This window comes from Ailuropoda melanoleuca, chromosome 7, assembly GCF_002007445.2.
Source record: "Ailuropoda melanoleuca isolate Jingjing chromosome 7, ASM200744v2, whole genome shotgun sequence".
NCBI lineage: Eukaryota > Metazoa > Chordata > Mammalia > Carnivora > Ursidae > Ailuropoda > Ailuropoda melanoleuca.
Genome location: NC_048224.1, coordinates 140,698,720 through 140,723,550, shown reverse-complemented (window position 1 = coordinate 140,723,550; position 24,831 = coordinate 140,698,720). Strand labels below are relative to the sequence as shown.

At 52.6% G+C, this 24,831-nt stretch overlaps 1 protein-coding gene across 5 annotated transcripts; it reads left to right on the top strand.

The window, feature by feature from the left end:
* The first annotated feature begins 6 nt into the window (after positions 1–6).
* PCID2 (PCI domain containing 2) lies at positions 7–22,550 on the top strand. 5 transcript variants are annotated; one of them, XM_034665516.1, is made up of 15 exons: positions 7–493; positions 7,558–7,687; positions 8,038–8,127; positions 9,525–9,598; positions 10,778–10,843; positions 11,732–11,773; positions 12,736–12,790; positions 15,438–15,541; positions 17,800–17,875; positions 18,489–18,630; positions 19,728–19,828; positions 20,713–20,786; positions 20,919–21,044; positions 21,624–21,747; positions 22,031–22,550. In XM_034665516.1, the coding sequence occupies exons 1-15, from the start codon at positions 402–404 to the stop codon at positions 22,118–22,120; spliced, it is 1,386 nt and encodes a 461-aa protein (XP_034521407.1). In that variant the 5' UTR covers positions 7–401; the 3' UTR covers positions 22,121–22,550. The 5 variants fall into 5 exon arrangements, with proteins under 5 accessions (XP_034521407.1, XP_002930545.1, XP_034521409.1 ...); XM_034665517.1 differs by lacking the exon at positions 7,558–7,687 and adding an exon at positions 6,732–6,831 and having other exon boundaries at positions 401–437; XM_019793299.2 differs by lacking the exons at positions 7–493; positions 7,558–7,687 and adding exons at positions 6,166–6,645; positions 6,732–6,831.
* The last annotated feature ends 2,281 nt before the right edge of the window (positions 22,551–24,831 follow it).

The following is a 24,831-nucleotide window of genomic DNA, read 5'->3' as shown; positions in this document are numbered from 1 at the left end:
CCGCCGGCCCGGCGCGACCCCGACCCCGCCCCGGGCCGCTCCGCGGCCGCCGCGCTCCGTGTGGAACTTGCAGCTGTCGAGGGGGGGCGGCGGGGCGCAAGCCGTGTCAGCCCCGGGGGCCCAGCGTGCCCCGGGCGAGCCCGAGCACCCAAGAGGCGCGAACGAGGCGTCCTCGCCGAGGGTCGGCGGCGTATCGTAGCGCAGACCCCAGCCTTTTTCAGCCCGGACGCGCCGCCATGCCGGTCCGGGTCGCACGCTCCGGCGGACTCTTTCCCCCCGGAACCAGCGTGCGGGGAAGGCGGGGCCGGGGGGTGCGCAGGCCGGGACGGACCGCGGGCCGGAAGTGAAGCTGCCGTGGCCGGGCGCGCAGGCCCCGCGCACTTCCGGCGGAGTGAGCCGCCATGGCGCACATCACGATCAACCAGTACTTGCAGCAGGTAACGTGCCGTCGGCGGGGTCTGGAGCGGGAGCCCGGCGGCGCTGGCGAGAACAGGTGGGCTGGGGCGAGTCGGTTCGCCCACTGTGCCCGAGTCCTTGGCCGCTGGAGGGAAAGCGAAGACGGTTGAGCAGGCGCTCCGACGGTGTTTCCCAGGGACCCGGGGGTGCGCCGATGGGCGTTGACCTCGAGAGAGGGACGTGCGGAGGGGTCCGAGGGGACTCCGGGGACCTGTCAGCCACGCTCCGTGGCGGAGGGTCAGCCACTGACTCGGGACAGATGTAGGGAGGAGGTGGAGGCAGCGGGTGGTCCGGCTGCCCGCGCTAGTCCAGCCATCATTTGGGACACGCCTCGTGTTCACTTGTGGCAGTTTATAACCCTTCGGGAAATGCGTCTCCAAGGGAATTCTGTCCGTACAGCGTACAAACGCCAGAACTATACTTAAAACGGGCATTTATGGATTCAAAATTGGCATTCTTTCCACTAAACTGTGCTTATTCCCAGCACTAGAACCGTGCTGATCGGGAAAAGAGGGAGTGGATTTTTAAAATGTCTGAAGGAAGCATTCCGTTGGTGATTAAGAATGTATGGTTGAGGCTCTGGGAGGAGAATGAGTCCCAGGTTTCCAGCCAGAGCAACGGACGAGCAGAGCAAATTTGAAGCGAAAGTTTACAAACTGCGTTTTGGACATGTTGAGTTGAGGGTGTCTGTTGACAGCCAGGTAAAGATCTCTAGGAGGCAGTTGGAGATAGTCTGTAATGATTGGTGATGAGGGAACAGAAGGCAAGCTGAGGACAGGCAGAAGCTGACACCCCACAGCTGCCACCCCCCACCATGGGATATATGTGACATTCCTCAGGCAGTTCTGGCTGCCTAAAGGAAAAACAGTTAATTTATAGAGATTACAATCCTGCAAGACTTGAGTCTTTCTCAGTTTACTAAAGTCTTAGCATTTTACAAGAACAAAGCATTTCTAACAATAACCCAGCTTCCAGGAGGGAATGTAGACACAATTAAATGTCCTTGTAATCTGCAGCCCATTGGTAGATACTTGAAGTGGGCGGAGTGTAATGTTCCTCCAGGAAGCTCCTATCTTGCTCTTAAAGCCTCGCTACAGGGAAAAACCACCTGAACTTGACAATGGCAAGGCCAGTCCTGTGAGTCTTCTCTAACGGACGAAAATCCTTTGAAACCTCCCTTTTCCTTACCTCCCCCAACTCCATGGTATATAATCAGCCACCCTCACAACCCCGGGGCAGCAGCTTTTTCTGCCCGTGGGTCCCGTCCCCGTGCTTTAGTAAACCACCATTTCGCACCAGAGACGTCTCAGTTTTTCTTGGTCATCAGCTCTGGACCGCACCCCCACTGAACCTCACCTATATTCTAAAACCCCATCATTTGGCACCCAAATGTGGGGCTTCTGAGTCTTCATCTGGATTCTGAGCTTCGGTGCAAGCTTGGTGAGTCCTTTCTCTCCTCTTCCTTTACTCTCATTCCAGGGGCTCTTCAAGGAGTACGGTTTTATTGGAACACTTCCATGTTGATTGCTCAGGCTGCAATCCTCTAGCCCATGGCTACTTGATGGGGAGGAGAAAGCCTGCCTTTTGGCTGGAAGTCAGTACCCTGGCTGGGATGGTAATAAGACTCAGAGAGACTTGATGCCCTCTCTTTTCTTCTGTCCTTATATGAAGTTGTCTGTCTTGGGCATGGGACAGCCACCTAAGTCACCAGGACAGCTGCCAATCTTCAGATCCCCATGTGAGATTTCCTCCTGATTGATCTAATGTGATCCCCTTCACATCCCTGGTCTAGTTGCTTCTGGCCGCAGGACCTCCACTCAGCTGGCCGAACCCAGTACCTGATTAAATTAAATTAATTTCGATTTACCAGGGAAGTTGGCTGTAAAGACCACATGTATTGGAATGTCACTTAGACCGTGGTGGATTTCAATTTTACTGTTTTCCGTCAATGTCCTCCACTACTTAAATTATGAAATTGGGTAATGTCTCCCTTACTTCTCTTGTTTTCCATGGGTTAAAAGTGGCAGGGCAATAACACAGCTTTCAGGGCATAGGACTGCATGGCACGAGCATTTTAGTCTATTCGACAGCATGGCATGGTATTTTAGTCCATTCACCAGGCACCCATCTGTAGCCTAGGATACAAAGGAGAAGGGGAGGGATGGCGGCATCCCTTCTACAGGGTCTTTTATGGCAGGAATGCCTTCAGGGGAAGGCGTGATTGTGATCAATAGCTATTTCTTTTTTTTTTTTTTTTTTTAAAGATTTTATTTATTTATCTGACAGAGACAGCCAGCGAGAGAGGGAACACAAGCAGGGGGAGTGGGAGAGGAAGAAGCAGGCTCATAGCAGGAGCCTGATGTGGGGCCTCGATCCCATAACGCCGGGATCACGCCCTGAGCCGAAGGCAGACGCTTAACCGCTGTGCCACCCAGGCGCCCCTCAATAGCTATTTCTTGTTTAACTGTTTTTCCTTTAGGGCAGCCAGGAGTGCCTGAGGAATGTCACATATATCCCGTGGGGCAGGGTTGTGGGGTGTCAGCTTCTGCCTGTCCTCAGCTGCCCTTCTGCTCCCTCATCACCCACATTCTCAGAGGAGTGTTGTTTGACTAAGTGGTTGAGGTGGTGGGAGGAGTAACCACCAGTGCTTGTTGGACTCTTACTGAGAACCAACCATGGTCGTGTGCATAGCTCCTTATTACCACTTCTGGGAGGTGGGCCCGTTGCAAGCCCCATCTTACAGAGAAGGTGCGGTGGCTTTCCAAGGTCACTGGGCTAGTAAGTATCACATTCAGACCAGACGTTCTGGCCTTAGAGTCCGTGCCCTTAACACAAAGCACACTTGCCTCTGTGAACCTAGGTTTCAACCACCATTTCCTGTCCTAGTCAGAACCTACTTATTTCTCAGGGTCCAACGGGTACTGTTTTTGAATCTCAGTGACCCTCTCGGTTTGGACGCATTCTTTATTTCGTGCTTATAGCATCCTCAGCCAGCAGCTACCTGTGGACAAGTCGTAGGTCTTTCATTTACTTTCTTCTCTGTGCTCGCTTCCTAATAGCTATCAGGTCAGGGGTTTGGTTTTAGTCTCATAAGTTTCTGAGTTTTCTTGTTCATTTCTTGGACACAGGCAGAACACATGCACTCCTGGGTCAAAGACCGAGGGTCTGTACCTCAGTTCAGTGCAGCTGGCAGTGTGGGGTCAGCCTGCCAGTTTCTGTGGACCCAGTGGGTCCAGAAGGGTGACTGCACTTGCATCCAAGAGAGAAATCCTGAATTTGGGGAATCCACCCATTTTGTAGCAGGCTGTGAGCAAGCAAGTCTCCTTTTTGCTTGGGGTTAGGGATGGGGGGGGAGACACTGCTTTCATTTCTTAAAGTTATAAACAGTCCTGAACAGTGGCCTGAGTAAAGGAGTGAGTGATTAGGGCCTTGTGGGGCCAGCACACTGGTTTGAGAGACCCAAGGAGGGCCGTCCTTCCTAATGGTGGGCAGTAGCTGGGATATCAGTGCTCGGCACTTCAACATGCCTCCAGTTTGGTTTCTGTTTGGAGAGGACAGGTTGAATTAATTTACCTTAACATTTTTCTCAAATATTCTACTTTTAAAAATTGTATTAGGAAAAGATCATTTTGCATGTATAGTTGACCCTTGAACAATGTGGGGATTAGAGGAACTGACCCCTGTGCAGTTGAAAATACACATACAACTTTTGGGTCACCAAAAACTTAACCGATACCATACTGTTGATGGTTAATTACCCTGCTTTTTGTGTTGTGTTCTATACTATGTTCTTACAACCGAGTTAGCTTGAGAAAAGGAAATATTACTAAGAAAGTCGTAAGGAGGAGGAAATGCATTTGTAGCATTCTGCTGTAAAAAGCCTAGGTTCAGACCTGCTAGGCGGGTCAGCTGTGCTTCACCCCGAGCTGGAGCTGCTCCATATTCCTAGTGTCTCTTTGAGGGCTGGTATTCTTTTGTTTGGTGGCCTTTACTTCATTCTTTTGTCCATTCTACAAATGCTTATGTCAAACGGCAAGTTACTTTTTAAAAACTATCCACATTTAAAATTGTAATTCTCCTCCAGCTTTTTATTGTGAAAATTTTCAAAGCTACAGAAATGTTGAACGGAGAACATGGAAGACGTGGACACCCTCAGCTGGCGCACCACGTTTCCATGTCCTTCCCTCCGGGCACGCGTGCCTCTCTCCCCTGAACCGTTTGAAAGGAGGTCGCTGCCGCCAAGGCCCTTCCTGTGGGACTGAGGCAGCACTGCGGTCCGGCTGCAGGGCCTTTAGCATAGCCAAGAAGTGTACCGTCGGTGCTTGTGCCCTGCATCCACCCACGGGCCTGTTGGGCGCCTCTCTGTTACCTGCAGGGCCCAGTCAGGTCACACTCCGAGCGTGGTGGTCTTGCTCTTTAGTCTTTCCTCTAGAAGAGCCCTCTTGCCAGTTTCTGGGAGCGGACTTACTTTATGACAGCTTTTTACAAATGTCCTAGGCAGTGGACTCGTGGCTGTGTCACCATCTGCCTTTACTTGACTCGAGTGAGTAGGTTTGGGTGGACCTGGCTAGCGTAGATGGCCTGCAGCGTCAGGAGGCTTGCGTCAGTGCCCCTAACTGCCCGCTCCAGCGTCCAGGGACCTTTTCCCATCATACTGATTCATAATCTGTTGGATGGACTGTGAGAGCCTGAGAACATTCTGCCCCACACCCTTTCCGCTGTGGTTTCAGCTTTCATTCGTGGTCTTTTCCCAAGTGGGTTATCGCATGAATGTTTGCCCAGTGGTGATTATCTCGCTCTATGTTTGTTAGCTTCATCTGTTAAAAATGCTTTTCCCTGTGTTCCTTTTTAAAAAGTATCATAGGGGCGCCTGGGTGGCACAGTGGTTAAGCATCTGCCTTCGGCTCAGGGCGTGATCCCAGCGTTGTGGGATCGAGCCCCATCAGGCTCCTCTGCTATGAGCCTGCTTCTTCCTCTCCCACTCCCCCTGCTTGTGTTCCCTCTCTCGCTGGCTGTCTCTATCTCTGTAGAATAAATAAATAAAATCTTTAAAAAAAAAAAGTATCATAGATTGTTGTTAATGCCAAGTTATAATCCAGAACTAATAATAAGATCATTCTCCCTATTTTTGAAGCTCAACTTGTCCAGATTTGGCCACGAAGAGCTCCTTCAGACTGGTTTCTGGGGCTTTTTTACATGTCTCTCTCCTTCCTTGAGCTCTGCTTTGCTTTCTGGCATAGTAATATCCATGCCAAGCTCATGGACTTCTTTCCCTATCCCAGCACTGGACCAGTCCTTTCTCCAGGGAGCTCTGGTTCCTCTTCATGGTAGTGGAGCTTAGGAAACGAAGCAGTGCCGGGTGTACTCATTGCCACGGGGGTGAGGGTCGGGGTGGGGGAGTCATTACTTCAAGGCCTTGTTAGCAGATGGAGCTAGTAAATGTATGTTTTTAAACATTTTTAAAAAAGATGTATTTATTTTATGGAGCACGAGCATGAACTAGAGAGAGGGCAGAGGGAGAGGGACAAGTAAGACTCCCCACTGAACAGGGAGCCCGATATGGGGCTCCATCCCAGGACCCTGGGATCATGACCAGAGCCGAAGGCAGATGCTTCACTGACTGAGCTACCCAGGCGCCCCTGTATTTTTAAGAAATTACGTGTTCTGGGGGCTCCTGGCTGGCTCAGTCGGTGGAGCATGTGACTCTTGATCTCAGGGTTGTGAGTTCAAGCCCCACGTTGGGTATAGAGATGACTTAAAAAATAAAAAAATTACAAGTTCCAAGAGTAGGTAACTTCCCCCTCCCCACAACCTCCATCTACCAGCTTAGAGCCAGGAGGTCACCAGGTGACTAGCAGTGGCCAGGAGAGAGCTTTCCCTGGGTGTGTCCAGAGTCAGTGAGCTGCACCTGACGAGCTCTGCAGTCTCTGGACCAGGCCTGCAGGGACACCATGTAGATGTTGCCAGACAGGCTCCCCTGGAGTCCGGCCGCATGGTCCCCTGGGGGCTGCTTAAACGGAAAGGCCACGACGTGCTAACAGCCACTGAAGGTGACTGGGTGGCTGTGGCCTAGTGTCCCCTGAGCTGCGCACCAGTTCCTTGAGATTTGTCCACGGTCTGTTCCTGTCTCTCTTTCCTTTGGCACTTCCTGTGACTGGAGCTCTGGCGGCCTTTATCTGCTTCCTGGAGGTAAGAGCAGCAATGGGACCAGTGTTTTGTGATCCTTCGCAGCCTCACACAGCCCTGCACAGGTATCTTTTGTTTCTTGTTGTAAGGTAAATCCTGGAAGTGGGATTGCTGGCTCAGAACGCACGTGCTTCTGTGGGTTTGTTGGAGAGTCAAGTGGCAGAGCCTTGATCACGTCCGTTGTCTTAGGTGAGGTGGTGTAAACTTTCCCAGTTGATGCCCTAAGTGGTACAACAGCCCGGGACCTGGATGCATTTCTCCGGCCGCAGATGCCGGGGTGTAGGGTTACTGGGTTGGGGGTAGAGCAGGTGCGTGCCGTCCCTCGAGGGCCGACCTGGCCGCTTCTCACCCGCAGTGTCGGGGAGCTCCAGTCGCTTTCTGTTGTTGGTCGCGGCTAGTCTGGCCTCCCTTGCCACACTTAGCCGCTTCTGGGGGTGCATCTTGCAGCTGGGAAGTGACGTGAGCGCCTGCCATGGGTGTGCAGTCTGCACCTTCTTCGTGTCTTCCCTGACTGGAGTCTCACGTGGGCATAAAATAGAGCTCATCCCACCATAGATAAATCATGCTGTGTGCGCGACTTTCTCTATGCGTGGCTTCCTCTGCCCATTTGTTCGGATTTCTTTGTTCTTGTTTGGTAAATCTTCAAACGTCATTTGGTTTTCTAATTACAGAGGTCTGCTGCAGCACAGGCCCCCAGGACAGAAACCTGTAAAAGCCTCCTGAGCCTCCAGCCTGCACCCCGCGTGCCCAGGGCTGGCATTTCCTGTGCTCATGTGTCACACGTGGTTTCTCTTTTCCTCCCAGATCGAGTTAGACACTTTTCCTGTGACTTTGGGGTTTTTTTGTGTTTTGTTTTGGGTTTTGTGTGTGTGTGTGTTTTGTTTTGTTTTATTGTTTTTGTTTGCTTAACAACAGAGCACATTGTGGACAAAGCGCATCATCACCGATGGATCGACTGACTTCTTGCTCACGGCACCCAGCTGTGCTTTGGCGTGACTGTGATACCATCTGTTTAGCTCTTGCCCTTCCCTGTTTCAGTTCATGTGTAGGTTGAGTGGAATGTGGTTTTTAAGTTCTTTTTTTACCCCGTAAGCTTTATGAGTGAATTTTCAAGTGTCCGTATGACCAAGTAAAACTAAAATAACATGCCTTCCTTAATAACCACTGGCTTACCCTGGTTGCTTGCTGCTTCTAGAGATAAGTCACCTATTTCTTTGCCTCCTGAAACGTGGTGCTCGTTGGCCGCTGCCGAGAGCCCGGCTTCTTCTGTGTCCTTGCTCTGGCTCCTCCGGAGTCTGGAAGGTGGACTTTGGAGGCGTACGATGTGTCGTTTAGGTTCTGTGAGGGCAAACTGGTTTGTTTTTTACTCTGCTTATCTCTTTTCAAATGTTTCAGGTCTATGAAGCCATCGACACCAGAGACGGGGCATCCTGTGCGGAGCTGGTGTCTTTCAAGCACCCTCATGTTGCCAATCCACGGCTTCAGGTGGGCAAACAGGCCACGCCCGCAGGTGTCTGAGAGGCTCCGGGGTGACTGGCTTCCTAAGAGAAGCTGAGAGTTTTAAGTCAGGAGGAAACTAATATTGCCACTCTTTTGAAAATTTGAAGTCCATCTATGATGTCTGTAATTCAGTTCGTTTGTTGAGCACATGTGTTCGAGGCTGAGATTGTGTCTCATGCTCTGTACTTAACTCCCTCGTGACCCTCTGAGCCTCAGACATGCAGTGTAGCAGGGTTGTCCAAGGTCATGCATTAGACCGCCGGTGGGCTAGGCTGTGCCCAGGCCTGTCTGTCCCTAAAGCCCACAATTGTGTCCTGTTATAAGTAAAGCCTAGTGGGGCAGAGCCATGTGTGCCCATTCCTGGGCTCTCTGGGCCACGGACGTGTAGCCGGCTCGGTGAGCAGAGATCTATAGCTTGGAAAGCCAGCAGTGTTTACCATCTGGCCCTTTATGCAAAGCATTTGCCAAACCCTGCCCTACACCATAAGTGTCCTTGATTTAGCGGATAAATGATATGCAAGCCCTGTCTTATACAGAAAGTATTCTTGGCATTTTGGGAAGTCCCGTTTCCTCATTGGCTCCCATGGTGATACTGGAATGTGGTCCTGTTGGGGCAGTGTTTCTTTTGAAAGAAGTAGGAGCTCTGTACGTTGGAGATCACATTTGGCAGTGTGTAGGCTGCACCGCAGACCACAGAAACCGGTTTGAGGGGTAGGAGCAGGCTCTTCTTAAAGTCTTGGGTTCCCTGGGCGGCTGTCTTGTGTTACAGTGTTCAAAACCGTTGCTGCAAGTGGAGGTTAGTGCCGCAGGCTCGCTGGCCAGACACTCGTCAGCTGGTGGTGTGTGCGTCCCGTCGCAGCACCGCGGGCGGCCGTGTCCTCCCTTTGTGAGCCAGGGCTGATCCCCGTTGGCCTTCTGAGGTGGCGCTCCATCCACTGGAGGCCGTTGTCTGCGTTGGGTGCTCCACCAGGGACGGGGGAGCGGGGACTGTTATGTCGAGTGGGTGGCTCTGTCCCCGGGAGGGGAGGAGGGGGTTCCTGACATGGCATCACCTGTCACTCACGCCGCCTTCCTGACGGAGCACAGAGTAGCTGCTCTGTAAATGTTTCCTCACCGACCGGCGGGCAGATACTAAGGTCTACGCGCAAGTGCCCGGAGCGTCTCTTGGACTGTGGTAGGCACAGCAGGTGTGTTTGTGCCGCGCCTGTCACAGGCCGTGGAGACACGTACGTGTGAGAGCACCAGTGCCGAGCGTCCGCTCTTCCCCTTAATCCTAAAGCGAATGGTCTTTTGAAACAGGTTCGTGTAAATTTCTTTCTTCACGTTGCATTCTTTTGCTGCGTTTTAATTTTATTTTTGCCACTTTTCCTCTTATCGTTTAGATGGCATCCCCAGAAGAGAAGTGTCAGCAGGTTTTGGAACCTCCTTATGATGAAATGTTTGCTGCTCATTTAAGGTAACCCCCTGGGGAGGAAGAAAAATAAAGCAAATCTGGAAATTGCTGAATCAACTAGGGATTTGATTTAACCTCATTTTACCCTTGAGACACGCCCGGGTGGCTCAGTCGGTTGAGCCTCTGACTCTTGGATTGGCTCAGGTCACGGTCTCGGGGTCATGAGATGGATCCCGACAGCGGACTCTGTGCTCCGTAGGGTGTCCGCTTGAGACTGCCCCTCCCCCCACTCACGCATACACTCTCTCTAAAATAAATAAATAAATAAAAATCTTTTTAAAAAACCACATCATCTTAGACTTGAAACAATAATTTGCTTTGAAAAGAAAAGCGCATTGGTTTTTTGGTACTGTTTGTTTAATTTAAATTCAGTTTAGTTACCGTACAGTGTATTGTTAGTGTCAGAGGTAGAGCTCAGTGACTCATCAGTCGTATCTAACACCCGGTGCTCGTTCCATCACGTGCCCTCCTTAATGCCCATCCCCAGTTAGCCATTCATTTTGTGTTTTCTGTGGAAACATGCCTATGTTTTCATCTCTTTGCCCTGCCGGGAATGGGGCTAGTGCTGCGCAAAGCACACGAAAGACTTGCTTCTCAGTGACATCTCATATCTGCTGTTTTCACCGTTGGAGGTTTGGGCCGGGCAAAGCCAGATGTCCTGAAGCAGGAGGCATTCCATCGCCCTCCTGCCTGTGTGCCTCCAGGGCTTGGGGTGGGGAGGGCCCGCGTGAGCCCTGGGAAATCTCTGGAGAAACCGGGGTGCCACTGGGCTCCTGGTAGTGTGAGGCTCCCCGCCGTTACTGGCTCTGTGCGCTGTGTTGGGGCTAAGATGTGGTGATGACGTGACTGCTGCTGACCCTGCCCAGCGGGCGTCCGGTGCGAGCACCCCGCCTGTGGCTGCAGTGGCGGGGCCGTGCTCGTCCGTGCCCAGTGCTTGCACTGAAAACCTTCGCAGTTAGGGTCTCGTCCTGGGGCTGGAGAGCAGTGCTCCAGAGTGTCCTGTGGGTTTCCTCTTCCACCAGCCCGTTCCAGTTCAGACGTCACTGGTGTGTTTCTTATCCTCCTTCCAGCTCCTGTAGCTTGTAGCAGGGTGAGCGGCGTGCTTGGTGTCTGGGATGGGGCGTCGGGGCTCACTCGCAGGCCCTGCTCCCGGGTCCCCAGCCCGTCTTGTCTCCGTTGCAGGTGCACTTACGCGGTGGGGAACCATGACTTCATCGAGGCGTACAGATGCCAGACCGTCATCGTCCAATATCTTTGTCGCTTGTGTCACGGTTCAGTTATCACTGGGGTTCAAGATCTGGAGGCATCGGGCCACTTTCATTCACACCTTTAACTAGAAAGGAATTGAAACTGACTTCAGGAAGAGAAACACGATTAGCTATTTCATTCAGGTGCTTAAATGTATCTTGGGCCTTAAGACTGTCATCCAATGAGGAAGAACGCAGTTGACACTTAAGTGTTTTACTTAATTCTGTTGTGAACAGTGGTATTTCCTTTAAAGTATCAAGTACAGCTACAGGGACTAGTTAGTCCCTTTGTCGAAATAGGAGCGCTTCATACTCCAGGCATAGATGGACAAGAGTGGACTTCACACGTCACTGAAGTGTGGTCACTAAAGACTTTAGTCCAGCCAGTGTCTGATTCGGATCATGTAAGTGGTATCCCCTAGCTGAGGCCTCAGTCAGTGAATGTTGAGTGTTCAACGTGTATCTCTAGATTTTTAGTTTGCTTATTTTTCAGCTTGTTTAAATGTACAAAGGAGAGAGTTGGTTACTAACTAGCTTGGTCTTTGAATTTAAGAATTCTGTAATCAAGGAAATAAACTTTATACTACAGATTCTAAAGGCTATTATATATGTGATTATCTGGATTCAGAAAAACCAAATAAAATGTTTGAAGTTGTCATTTAAGAAAATCTTAACATAGTCTCTTACTTTGGAAAACGCACGTGTAAAGTAAATATTTATTAATACCTAATGATGTCCAGATACTTGTAATTTGTATGTTTTTCCTTCCAAAACTTGCCTCTGTGATGTATAATCTCCTAAATTTAAAATTTAGAATCCTTCGTATTTCTTCTTATCATTTGTAGCATTACCTCAGATTTTGTACATTGTTTCTTCCTTAATATAGTACATCATTCCTGCGTGCATTTCAAGCCCACAAAGAAGAAAACTGGTAAGTATGAACAGAAATAACTGGAAACTGGCAAATGGCAGGGTTTTGTTTTTTGGGTTTTTTTTTTTTAGCAGCAGCTTTTTAAAACTTTAATACGTGTTGTGTTTTATGCGTGGATATTGACTGCCATGTGTCGACATAGGAAGATACCAGTGTGGATAGTGGAGTTTTAATGGTCAGTGTGAACATTATGTGGCAGACCAACCAGATTGTCTGCCGTGTGTCCACATGAATGTGAGGCCTTGTTTTATTTCAGACCTTCCATACCCCAAAATGTTTGTCAGTTGTCAATTTTGAGCTGATTTTTTATTTTAACTTGGATGAAAGGGCATATCAACTGCAGGTCACATGGAGTGACTAGAGTGAGTACGTGTAACCCTTGATAAACTGACTCTTGATTTTATGGTTTACTAACTGTAGGTAAATACTGGACTTTTGTGTATACTAAAATAACTGAAGGCTTGCAAGTACCTTTTACCGAAAAAACAAAAACAAAGTTCCTCTTTAAAAGTGAAGACCTGTCTTATACATGAATCCAATTCCACCAGCTAAATTAAAAAAATCCTTTAATGACCTCTTGTCTGTTACGTTTTCTGGATCCTGTTACGGTGGTAGGCCTTAGTAAACCACATCTTGCTTTGATTGAGCTGCTCGGAGAATAGTGGAGGGGAAGCAGAAGGCCCTGAACAGCGTGAGGAGGTGCTGTCTGGGGCTGAGGACCCTGGACGCTCCAGGACCTAGGCCTCTGGGGAGGTCCGGGGCAGTGGGTGAAGAGCACGTCAGTGTTGGTCAGGAAGCTCTGGCGCCGCAGCCTGCCTTGACAGGAGGTGAGAAGGCAGCAGGAGCCGCCAGATTCCTGGAGGGGTGATGGCCCCCTGTGGTTGGATGGTAGCCCTGGGTGTTGGGAAGGGAATGTCGGACCTCGTGGCCTCTTCCAACAGACTTGCTTTTCTGCCTCGCAGGGCTCTGCCTGTCATGTATGCTGTAGCACTTGACCTTCGAATATTTGCCAATAATGTAAGTTCAGTTTTTGTCACTATTCTTTTAAAACTCAAACTCAGTTTCTGTTGCTTAATTTCATGTCATCTTCCAAAAGTTTTGAGGGTTAGGGTGTGGGTTAGCACGTACCTGGTGTAGAGAGCCGAAGGGCAGGAGGTAGCTGGACTGATTGTTCTGTCTGGGCTGGTGGGTGTTCACGTTGTGGGTGTAGAGGGAGTTTTTCTGTGCGTGTTATAAAGAAAGGGGCAAGGCGGTATCACGAGCAGTTCTGGGTTCTCCTTTACGGTTAAGGTGTGGCTGTCCCCTGTCTCGAAGAATCCCACCCTCACGTCAGTCCCGGCAGCAGCTGGGGATCCCTGGATCTTTTGGGATCGGTTTGCCCTTGCGGGGTCAGCATAAGACAGTTGGGGAGCGGCAGTTCTGAACTTGGTCCTAACACACCTCTGTGGTTTTAAAAATTATAACTTCCCATTCTGAACAAGATGGAATAGGTACAGTTTCCTTTCCATCCTGCTGGGAATTCTGAAGCCAGCACGGCTTGCAGAGCAGCAGGTGGCAGTCTCCTGCGTGTCCTTGCCTCCTATCCTGGACCGGGTCCCACAGAAGCCTCAGGTCCAGGAAGGCCGACAGGCAGAGACGAAGAGGCCCCAAGGAGAGCAGGAGCAGGCAGCCCAGGAGCACAGACGTCTTCAGCAGTCCCTGCCACAGCCACCCAGACTGTTCCCGTCCCCAGCCCTTCAGCAAGGCCCTTGGGGAGCCAGACCCAGCCCAGCCGGCGGCAGCTCCCCACCAGCGTGGCGTCCACTGCCTGGGATGATCCACAAACCCCAAATGTTGGAATTCCCTGACTGGCTCGCACCCCGGCCGTCATAGCGAAGCCTCGGTGCAGTCACGAACACGTTTGAAGCACGTGGAAACAGATGGTCTCGGCGAAGAGGCAGAAGATGTAAAGAACTGTGATGGAAACTTCTGGAACGGACAGTGTGACTTAAATGCAAGTTATCTAGGCTCCGAAGAGCTTTGTTTATGTGTCCACGTGTATTTACCGCGTTAAAACATTTTCACTGGGATTTAAAAAATATTCATCTAAAATAATAAGCCTTTTATGTGGTAATGTAAGTGACATCTTAACTAAAAAGTAACTGTGTTTTCCAAATGAACAAACTGTGCAGAGAAGAGTGCTGGATTTTTTACATTTTAATCTTAGAGAAGCCACCTGACCCCGTGTCCTTCAGGCATGGTGCTGCGGCGTGTTGCCTGCTTGAACGTGTGAAGACAGGCTGGCCTCCCACAGGTGTGGATGGGAAGGAGAGGGGTATCAGATCGTTGTGGCTACTCTGTTCCGCCGTACCAGAGTTCCAGGAAGTGGTGGTCAGGGTTAGTTATGTTGTGGCCTCCGAAGCTTAGCAGCAAGCATCTTGTACTGTTGTGTCGGAATCCGCCGGTGTGTCCTGCTCTCGGGATGGCCTGTGTGCTCTCGTGTGACCTGGTAGCATCAGACGTTGGCCATTTGGAAAGTTTTTGTTCACTGAGTTACTGAGATGTTCCAGATGTGGACGTGTTTCATTGTGTTAAAAAAACCCCAAACCAGACAGACTCCATTTGTTAGTGTCTCCAATGATTTTGTCCAGAAAGTTTTGAAGTAATCAGTGCTGCCAAGGTCATGGTGGTTGATACAAGTTACCCAAAACTCTGTTTTGTTTTGTTTTGAAAGCAATGACAGATGTCATTGGTCACAAATACTGTCAGTTGTTTGCTTGGAATTTCGAGCAAATGGTCCTTCAGATGCCGTCACCTGGACCCCCTTGCTCGCCTGTCTGTCGCTGGTTCCATGTGCTGGCTGGCAACTCCAGCAGATTCCCAAGTGCTCTTCCTGGAGAAGACCGACGTTCTTTGTACATGCTGTCATCTCGGCTCAAAGAAAGTTAGATATATGATATTCAGGAACCAGGATTTCGTATTTACTGTGTCGTCAAGGACGGTTTAAAGGGAACTTAGTGTTACTGGTTGACTGAAGGACCTCACGGGGTGACATTAGGGATGTGGTGTCACAACGTCCGTTTGGTGTCGCTGGAAAGGCTCCCACCGTTTCACCTACCGCTGTGCTGGCATCAGTGCAAATGACAATACAATAAAAAGACAAATAACGGCTGTTGGGGTTTCATGACGGTAGTTTTGACCACGTGGATCACGTGCAAGTGTTTTGAAGGTTTCGGGGCTGCGTAGACCGTACTTTGAGAACCTATGTTAGAGGGTGTGAGCGGGAGCAAACGGGTCCCAGAAACAAGGGGAGAGTCGAAGCTGGTGATGACTTTGGTGTCTGTTGGAAATGTGTTTCGGGGTTTTAACTGGCTGTAGGTGGGGGCAGAACATGAGCCCGTAAAGGAAAGGCTTGTGGAGCGGCACGGGCTCCGTGCCCTGGATGTAGAGAACAGGCTGACTTACTAGCTTGAATTGGTCGAAGAGAGTTGATTTGTTTAAGAGTCAGGGTATGCTATTGATGTCTCAATTTTTAACAATAGTAGCATCAACCAGAAGATTTCACCAGAGCCGCTTGGGCCTTTGAACCTTGGTTGTAGCCACTTTTGCGTCTAGCGGCACTGGAAGTTTCTTTCTCTCTAAGGAATCCAGAGGAAATTAAACATGAATGTTTGTGCTCTATCAGGCAGACCAGCAGTTGGTAAAGAAAGGGAAGAGCAAAGTCGGGGACATGCTGGAAAAGGCGGCCGAGCTGCTGATGAGCTGCTTCCGCGTCTGTGCCAGTGACACGTGAGTATGGCCTCGGAGGCAGGCATGCCGGCCGCTGATGTTTGTGTTCCTCCCGTGTGTGTGCGGACCTCATGCTTGTTCCGATTTGCTGAGATAGTCCGCTGCTGTGTCCAGGAAGTGAGAGAGAGGAGGTCGTGTGTGACGTTTGCGTGGCACAGCCTTTCTGGAGCGTTTTCCTCTTGCCCCTTGCATTTCCACCTGGCGTGAGCCCCGTCCACAGGGAGCATGCTGCCGCGGCTTGCGCTGACTGCAGGTCTGTGGACGCTGAACTCCCCGTCTTCCCTTTGTCTCCTTTCCGTGTGCTGCATGGAGGTAGACCGCTTTGTCTGTTAGCGCTCTAGCAGGCCGCGCCTCCGGGCGTCCTGTGCTCCCGGTGCGGGGCGCGCGCTCGCCTCTGGTCACACCGCCTCCTCTCTGGGTCTCCCGTCGTGTGACTCATGGGCCCACGTGTCTCCATACTCCTCTCAGTTATGGTGCATTGAGCTTCTCGGATCTGTGCACTGATGTGTTTTGTCACCTCCCAAAGGTGACCGTTGTGTCCTTTTTTCCACTCCCTTTTGTCCGCATTCTGTCTCTTCTGGGATTCCAGGAACACTGGTGCCCTGTGTTCCCCTCTCGAGCTGTACACCCTTATTGTGGGATAACTGGCTTTCTTGATGTGACACCCAAAACACAGTAATCTAAGAAAAAATAGATAAACCAGACTTCACCAAAATTAAAAACTCCTTTGTTTCAAAAGATGCCATCCAACAAGTGAAAAACAATTGTAGAATGGGGAAAACATTTGCAAATAATGTAGCTGACGGTAGCCTGTATCCAGAACATGTGAAGATAAGTAATCCAATTTATGTGGGCGAGGGACCTGGACAGACATTTCTGCAAAGATAGACAAATGACCAGTAAACCCACAAACAGGTGCTCAACATCCTTAGCAAGGAAATGCAAATGAACACCACAGCAGGGTGACTTCATGCCCAGCAGCACGGCCAGTACCGTGCTGAGTGTGCAGGGGCCGCGGCGGAGGGGGGGGCACGCTGGCTTTGCAGAGTGGTGGGCAGGGCCTCAGGGACTGAGACCCCCCAGGGTTTCTTCCTGAGTGTCTCCTGAAGAGACCAGTCACAGGGGTTACAGAGTGTTTTGTTTTCTGCCCTCCGAGGCGGGCAGAGCAGTGTTCGTCGTCTCCGTGTTGATTTGAGGTCATAGCACTAGTGAGTGACAAGAGTCCTAGAGGAGCAGGCCGCTGTCACGGAGCAGGACTTTGGTGTTAAATGCTGCCTACAGTTTCACACTGAGAATTCCTATATGGAAAGGATCTTAGGGACGGTCTTAGGGAGGGTTTCTGTGTCCCTGGCTTGTGAGTGGCCTGCAGGTCCATACTGGCGTGTTTATTCCGTAAGCTTTGACCCCACGCCCTGGGTATTTTGAGTGTGCAGGCGGCCTGCCGCTGGCGCCCTCTCCGGCATCCCGTCTGTGGGTGTGCAAGCTGCACCCGGGAAGAGCCATCGCAGGGCGCAGATACGCGGCCGATGCCACTGTGCGTGGTGTTTGAACATGGCGTCGTGAAGATGCTCAGGTGTCTGACTGTGTGGACGGAACTCCACGGGGAGCGCCTTACACCCACCACGTGCACTGTTGGCGTTTACCGCACGTGCTTCAGGCTGTCCGTTCACGTGTCTTTCCATCTGTGCGTCTGGCGGTTTTCTTTCTTTCTTTTCCTCCTTCTTGGCGCACCCTAAGGTGACGCGTCCATCAGAGACGCCCCGAAATGCCACAGCTTCTCCTTTGTCGTCGAGGTGAAATTCACCAGCAGCAATTCACACAGATCTTAACTGTATCTTGGCAAGTGTGTACCCGTGTGTGACCCTACTCTTCCTGAGGCCGAGGACATCGTCACCACGCTGTCCCCTTCCCAGGCGGACCCTCGCCACACTTCCAGTCTCCGTGGGTGACTGCATGCACTGCGTCTCTCTCCGTGTTGTGATGTATTTCCGTAGTTCCTCGTGTCCTCAGGATAAGCGAGCACATGTCCCGTTGAAATCAACAGACGTCTTGTGGACGAGGCAGTCATCGGTGGCCCACGTGCTTTGTGGTGTCCCCGTGGTAACTGGTGCTTAGACCTCCACTCTCAGGTTGTCACGGGCACGGCTTGAGCTGTGGGGTTTTATCTCAGGGTATTAATTTTGTTGAGGCAGATTTGTGTGTGTGTGTGATTTATAAATATTCATCTCCTGTGTAACTGAAAGAGTTTTTTCCCGTAGTCGGGCTGGCATCGAGGACTCCAAGAAGTGGGGCATGCTGTTCCTGGTGAATCAGCTATTCAAGATCTACTTTAAGGTGGGATTCTGTGTGGGCGCCTCAAGTGCTCCATGGGCCTCTTCCTTCTGCCTGTGTCCCCGAACGCCGTCTCCGTGCCAGTCTCTGTGGCACCGCCGGGCGCTGACCCTCACCTGGCCGTGTTCAGTCTAGTCTGTTGAGCACCTGCGAGGTGCAGGGATTGTCGCAGGAGCTTTGCGTGTGTTGTCCCGTTTCAGCCTCTGCCCCGCGAGGGGAGCGCTGCACCTCCTGGGGAAAGCAAGGCACCAGCGCCCCGAGCAGGTGCCCGTTGTGATGGGGCTGGGCTTTCAAGTGAGGGGTATCACCCCAGGCCTTCCCGCCGCTGCTATAACAGTTAGCTCTGGGGCAGGTGGCGGGCGGATGGGCGAAGAGGTCCCCCTGCTGCACAAAGTTGGCCGGGCAAGGGGCGGCCCCGTGAGGCAGCGGCACCTGGCACCCGGCCCCCCCGGATGTTGTCTCTGCCACGCGACGTGTGTGTTAGTGTGTGTTCTTAAGTAATCAGTTTTGACAGTGTGATTGGCTTTGTAATTCCCACTTTGAGGAGGCGAATACTTGGTAAAGGGGAAGTTCTTGTCCTGTTTTTCTGAGTCACGCTTGCAGTGGGCCGTTGCAGATCAACAAGCTGCACCTGTGCAAGCCGCTCATCAGAGCCATCGACAGCTCCAACCTCAAGGACGACTACAGCACCGCCCAGAGGGTGACCTTCCGCTACTACGTCGGCCGCAAGGCCATGTTCGACAGCGACTTCAAGCAAGGTTGGTGGTTAATCGTCGCTCATGTTTAAAGACACTGGATCCCGAGCCACGTCCCAGCATGCTCACTGCCTCTTAGCAGTCCGTACGGTGGCGAGCGGGAGGGACCCCCGTCCCGCTTTCCTGGGAGCGCGTGTTTGTTTGTTGACTCCGAAGCCGGGTAAGTGCAGGAAGGCCCGTGCTGGGTCTTGAGAAACCCTGCCCGAGTCGCAGTTACCGCGGGCGACTTTCTCTTGGGAGGCGATTCGGCACCACCGTTCTTCTCTGGAACGTGAGTGGTCGTCCTCTCCTGGTGCCGTGCCTCCGTGGTGGCCCCCATCCAGGACGGGGAGCCCAGGCAGCCCGTGGCTCAGCCACCGGTGTCTGCGTTAGACACCCAGGGGCCGCCAGAGCGGAGGGTCGCTGCGTGGCATGTCACTGCGCAGTGGTGCTGGGGCACTGCTCGTCCGAGTGGCGCTTGCTGGAAACCACGGCACTGCGAGTTCTGTCCCGAGTTCCCCATGACACGAAGCCAGGTTCTCTCTTTTCCACTTAGTGATTAGCTGGCACGGGTGGTTCTTTACGGTCTCCTCTGCCGTACTCGGACTGGACTTCGTAGAGCCGTGTCCTCAGCACCCGTGTGTACATGAGGCACCGTGCCTAGAACGGCTCTCCTCTCCGTGTGTGCCGGCCGTGGACTCCGACAGCGGAAGTGCCGGGCTGCTGTGGGGCATGCCCTGCTTCCTTTTCGATGGGCTTGTGCAGACAGTCTGTTCTCTTTCACAGAAGTTTTAATAGACCCACGTCTTTTGAACAAGGGCTGTCCGGGGTGGTTCTCCCATCTTTTTTTCACCTTAAAACAGGAAGCCTAAGAATAGGAGCTTTTAAGTTGTGTTCTTTTGAAGTTTTTCAGGGTGTTGATGTTTTTTCTCCAAAGACTTACTGAGTCGTAATTGTGAATACCTGATACAGTGAGAAATGATGACTATTAGTGGTAGGAATTGATGGTTCCGGAGACAGCAGAGTTTCAGGGGATACAGTGGTGGGACGCGGTGTGGGCGGGGCCGCAGTGAGCGCGCGTGGTGTGGAGCGTGGGCCCCGCACATGGCTTGTCTCTGCAGCGGAGGAGTACCTGTCCTTTGCCTTCGAGCACTGCCACCGCTCAAGTCAGAAGAACAAAAGGATGATTCTGATATATTTGCTTCCAGTAAAAATGCTGCTGGTAAGTGATTTTACTCTGTTCTTCAAAGTCGTAGTGCTCATTGAAGAGGTCGATAGAATCTTAAAAATGTAGCAGATGGTGCGTGGCTGCCACGGTCTGAGCCGCGTGTGAGCGTACCCCAGAGATGGGGGGTGAGCTGCTTGGTGTGTGGCCCGAACCATTTATTTCCATGACTGACGCTTTCTCTTAAAAGTCTCAGCCTCAGAAGGGGAATGAATGTATGTAAGACAAAATAAGTGCGTATTATTTCTGTTGCCCCTAAAAATCTAAATTAATACAAGTGGGTCAGGCAAGAAAGAAGAGCATCATGCCAGCTTGTCTGCTAGTACTTTATTCCGTCACCCAAAGTTAGTTTGATACTTGAAAAGAAATGACAAGTAACTAGCAAGTTATTTGACTAAAACTTCCTGAAAGTGGTAGAGCTTCCTTTCCTCCCACTTAAAATTTTTAAGAAGTTACCGAAGCAGGACACACGTGGCTCAACCTTGAGCAGCTCAGGTCACTTGTAAGGGAAAAGCAGAGAGTCGTAGATGCCTCCCCGCATCCCACTCTGCTTCCCAGAGACAACCAGTTGTAAATGGTTCAGCCAGTTCTCAGAAGGCGCTTCTGAGTCCCACCCCTTACACCGTCCTGTCTTCCGCCATCTCTGCCCCCTTGGAAAGGAGCCGCGGGGGCGTGAGGAGGTCAGGGCCGGTTGCCCCCGGGGCTGTGGCTGCCAGACCCACGTTGGTTTGTCAACTACCGCGTCTGTGGGCCTTGTCAGCTGCTTCCGAAGAAACAGGTTGCAGGTTGTTCAGATGTGACTCCCTGACAGGGATTTGATCACAGGTCATTCTGTTAAGGATGAAAGGTTCTTACTCTGGGAAATGGGCGCTCTGTCTCAGGGTCACATGCCGACCATCGAGCTGTTAAGGAAGTATCATCTCATGCAGTTTGCCGAAGTGACCAAAGCCGTCAGGTATGCCGTCCCTTTCCATTTGGGGCTTTCACATGCGGAATTACTCATCCAAAGCCTCCCACGTGCTGTGTGAGGGCCTGTCCTGGACTTTGGTTTTCCTGACTGTGTTTGCACATTTCTCCCCACACCCAGCGAAGGCAACCTTCTGCTCTTGAACGAGGCCCTGACGAAGCATGAGACCTTCTTTATTCGCTGTGGCATTTTCCTCATCCTTGAAAAGCTGAAGGTCATCACCTACAGGAATCTTTTCAAGAAAGTGTGAGCCAAGTGTTTCCTTCTGGTGCATTTAAGCTCTAGTGTGACGCAGCCCCCGCGCTGTGACTGTCCATGATCCCCCAGGACAGGCTGCGCGCCTGTGTGGACAAGCCCCAGCACTGCCCCGAGCTCGCACGGTTGCGACTTCCGGTCCACCCATGGCCACTGGCTCTGTGCACCCGCCACCTTGCAGGCACGCGCACCAGCCTCGGTCAGGTGTCCTGCGTTCTGTCCCAGCGAGACTCCTTTATTCCTAACCGACTAAGCTGGCCCCGCCACTCCTGTGTGTTGTGGAATTCTGCATCCGTCACTTTTCCCAGCTGTGGGTAGAATGTCCAGAATAGTGAGGGCCACGCGTCCTCAAATCCATAGGGCGCGGTTCGTGGTGAGGGGCGTCCTGGTCGCAGAGATGGCGGAATGTGCGGTCACGCGCATCTTGGACTCTGAGGTGAATGTGGGTGGAGGTAGACACTTAGACCTGCGCTAGGGTCCTGTCTTCCCTCCTGACTCGGGACGCCTCTCAGCCTTCGGAGTGCTCGTGTCCCGTCAGTAACCCATGTGGCCCTGGCTCGCCCCTCCCAGGTACCTGCTGCTCAGAACACACCAGTTGTCTCTGGACGCCTTCCTGGTCGCCTTGCGGTTCATGCAGGTGGAAGGCGTGGACATTGACGAGGTCCAGTGCATCCTGGCCAACCTGATATACATGGTGAGAGGCCCCTCCTGGCTGGCTGGATCTGGAACTGGAGGCACTCGTGTGGTGGCGTGGAAGCCGTTGGCATTGGTCACGGCGTTTTCTGTTAGAGCTCATGTTATCCCGGGAAGTGGCCGGGCTTTCAGAGAGGCTGCGGGTGGGCGGACGTGGTCTGTGTGTCCCTGCTGTGCACCGTCTCTGTGTATGCGTCGTGTTTGGAGCAGACCGCCGATGCACGGGGCTGAGCAGGGGGTGCACTGACAGGTTTGTTGTGACCCTGGTCTCCTCTCTCCCGCAGGGTCACATCAAAGGCTACATATCACATCAGCATCAGAAGCTGGTTGTTAGCAAGCAGAACCCATTCCCACCACTGTCGACCGTGTGTTGACTGCGCACACACCCCGAGGACAGGAGAGCCATGTCTCCCTTAGCTTTTATCCGCGCGGACGGAATGGTCCGGTGCCAGGACGGTATTCTCTGCAGCCGGACTCGCTGGGGCTCGTTTGCCGGCGCACGCGGATGCCTTGGAATCTCCGTGATCGCTCACAGCTAACGTCCACCCTGCGGACAGCTGGAGCTCTCTCTTGAGAATCAGCGCAGCACGTCCGTTCACACTGGAGCTGAGGGTGCATGTGAAGGGCTCTGGCCCCTTCGGAGTGCCGTTCACGGAGGCCTCTTCGTCAGTTTTTACATAACTTTTTCTATGAAACATCATCCTGAATTTATACAGATTGCGTATTCTTTATCTTCTTAACATATAACATTTTTATATGTTAAATTTGAACATCGTATACGATTAAAATGTTTGGTTAACTTAAGGCTTCTTTTTACAAAATGAATTTGCTTTGATAATTTTCCATACTCTATAGCCCACCATTTTTCAGAGTGTGCACATTTCCTCTGTTTATGCAAAACTTACTAAAAACGACGTCCTAGGCTGTTTTAGCTTACGTTTGCAGCGTTACCACGGCTGGGAGCCACTGACCCTCTTGTGTAGAGACAAGCTGCTCTAGAGGGCGTGGGTTCCTGCGCCACACGGCTGATCTCGGGACGGTCTTGTGCAGCTCCTGCGTCGACTCCTAGTTGCCCGACAGGCCCCCCCGGGCGGAGTGGCTTGAAGCCGGCAACCGTGTTTGCTCGCGCATCCACACTGTGCTCAGGGCCTGGTGGGAGGTGACGCCAGCTGGCCCCATGGGGCTGGTGAGCACTGCAGGCGCACTGGCACTGGGCTCGGGCTCCCAGTTCCAGTCCAGGCAGGCCTCACCAGCCGCTGCTCCCCGCACGGCCTGAAACAGGTTCTAAGAGCAAGTGTCGCAGTGGGACCAGCCAGCCTCCCAAGTCACACGGTGTCACCTCTGCCGTAGGCACATCCAGATTCCAGCTGAGGGACGAACGTGCCCCGGAGGGCGTGCGCGGAGCGTGTGCCGTGGATTTCCGGCCAGCAGGCTCTTGACCTCTGGGGCTGCCTCTCCCCGGGCAGTTCCCGGAGCAGGACAGTGTGGCCAACGGGTGGTCCCAGAATCACCGTGTGCTGGGGCTCATTTGGGGGCTGGGACCCTCCCATCCTGTTCTCCAGGGCACCGTTCTCTCATGACAGGTGTGCAGTAGCTAGTGTAAGCGGGGTTCCCGCACCACCTGGCTGCTCCTTCGAGCCGTGAATAGTGACCCCAAGAGTTCGGGGTTGGCCGTTACTGCCGTGATGGAAACAGACGTCGGGTTCGGTGCCTTTTTTGGATGTGGCCTGTGTGCATAGTGAGGCCTCAGCACTCGTCCCTGCTGTTGGCCCGTGGGGCGTCAGAGGATCAGGCCTCGCCTCTGCCCCAGCGGGAGGCAGTCTGGCCCTTGCGAAAGTCCCCTCATCTTGAGTTGTGCTTGAGTGGTCCCAGAACCCTTCTAGTAAGTTCCGTGGGAGAGGAGGGCAGGGCTTTGGTTTCCTGGTGCCCCAGGTCGCAGCAGCAGGCACGCTGGTGGCACGTGAGGTTTGCACTCAGCAGAGCCAGGCTTGCCATGGGAACGGCACTGCTGCATGAGGGCGGGGGGCGGGGGGTGCCATGGCGCTACCCACGGGAACACTGCGTCCCCCGTGCTCTGGTTTCTACACCGGCAGCCATTGAAAGCCGTGCCTCCTCACCTCACGGTCGTCTGAAAACCCTGCTGCCCCCCTGCCAAGACTTATTTCACTCCCCTCCTCGCGCCGCCCTCCCTGGTCGCGTGTGTCACACGAGCACGTTGGTTTTTGCCAGGATCCTTTCCGGGGAATGGGCCGGCACGTGCGCACTGGCCCCCAAACGTTTAGCTCTGGGTTAAGGCAGACTGTCAGAAATGGAGAACGTACGTGGTATTTATAAGGATTGCAACACTCAGTGCCTGGCTGGCTCGGGAGTGTGCAGAGATTGCTTAAATAAAAAACAAGAAACATAACACTCAAAAATCTCAACTGTGTTTAAACTCTGTTTCACTCAAGAGAATATTTAAACCAACGTTTTTAATCCCTTAAAAGGTCCCGTGTCCGGCAGGCCATGGCCACCCTGGCGGCGCTTGTGCGGTTAGAGCCGGCCTCTGCCGCGCGATGGGGCGCTTGGCCTGCAGCTGCTCCTGGCCGCCCTGGGGGACCGGCGGGGCCGGCAGCCGCGTGCGCTGTCTGGGGAGCAGCCGTGCGCTTCCTCAAGGAAGAGCGAGCGGTCACTCCGAGGCACGCGTCATTTCCAGCTGTCTGCTCTCGTTGGGGCTTGGGACGGTGGGCTTGGGACGGTTTGGGGCCGGACCGCGCTTCCCGAGGGTGGCGGGCATTGACTGCGCTTCTGTGCTCTAGCTTCTCCTCGGACCTGCCTGGGAGAAGCTGCTCTTCTATGTAGAGACGGAGGCTCCCCGACGCTGACTGAGCGCCGAGGGCCAGCGGGCTGCTTCGGGTGCGGAGCAGAGAGGCACAGCCACGAGCCGGCAGCTCCCGGGCCCGGCGGGCGGCTGCCCTGGGCCCAGCCCAGTTGAGGCCTGGTGTTGTCTTCTGACTTCTCGTGCTCCTCTAGACGGTATTCCCCTCGGGTTTAGGGGCCTGCGGGCCCCCCCCCCATGCCCTCGGTGGCTGTGGTGTGGCCACGG

Excerpts from the sequence above, each read along its gene's own strand:
- PCID2 (XM_034665516.1), top strand. The coding sequence starts at position 402 with ATGGCGCACATCACGATCAACCAGTACTTGCAGCAGGTAACGTGCCGT. Across the intron at positions 18,631-19,727 it reads CGACAGCGACTTCAAGCAAG|CGGAGGAGTACCTGTCCTTT; the intron begins GTTGGTGGTTAA and ends TTGTCTCTGCAG. Across the intron at positions 21,045-21,623 it reads AGGAATCTTTTCAAGAAAGT|GTACCTGCTGCTCAGAACAC; the intron begins GTGAGCCAAGTG and ends CGCCCCTCCCAG.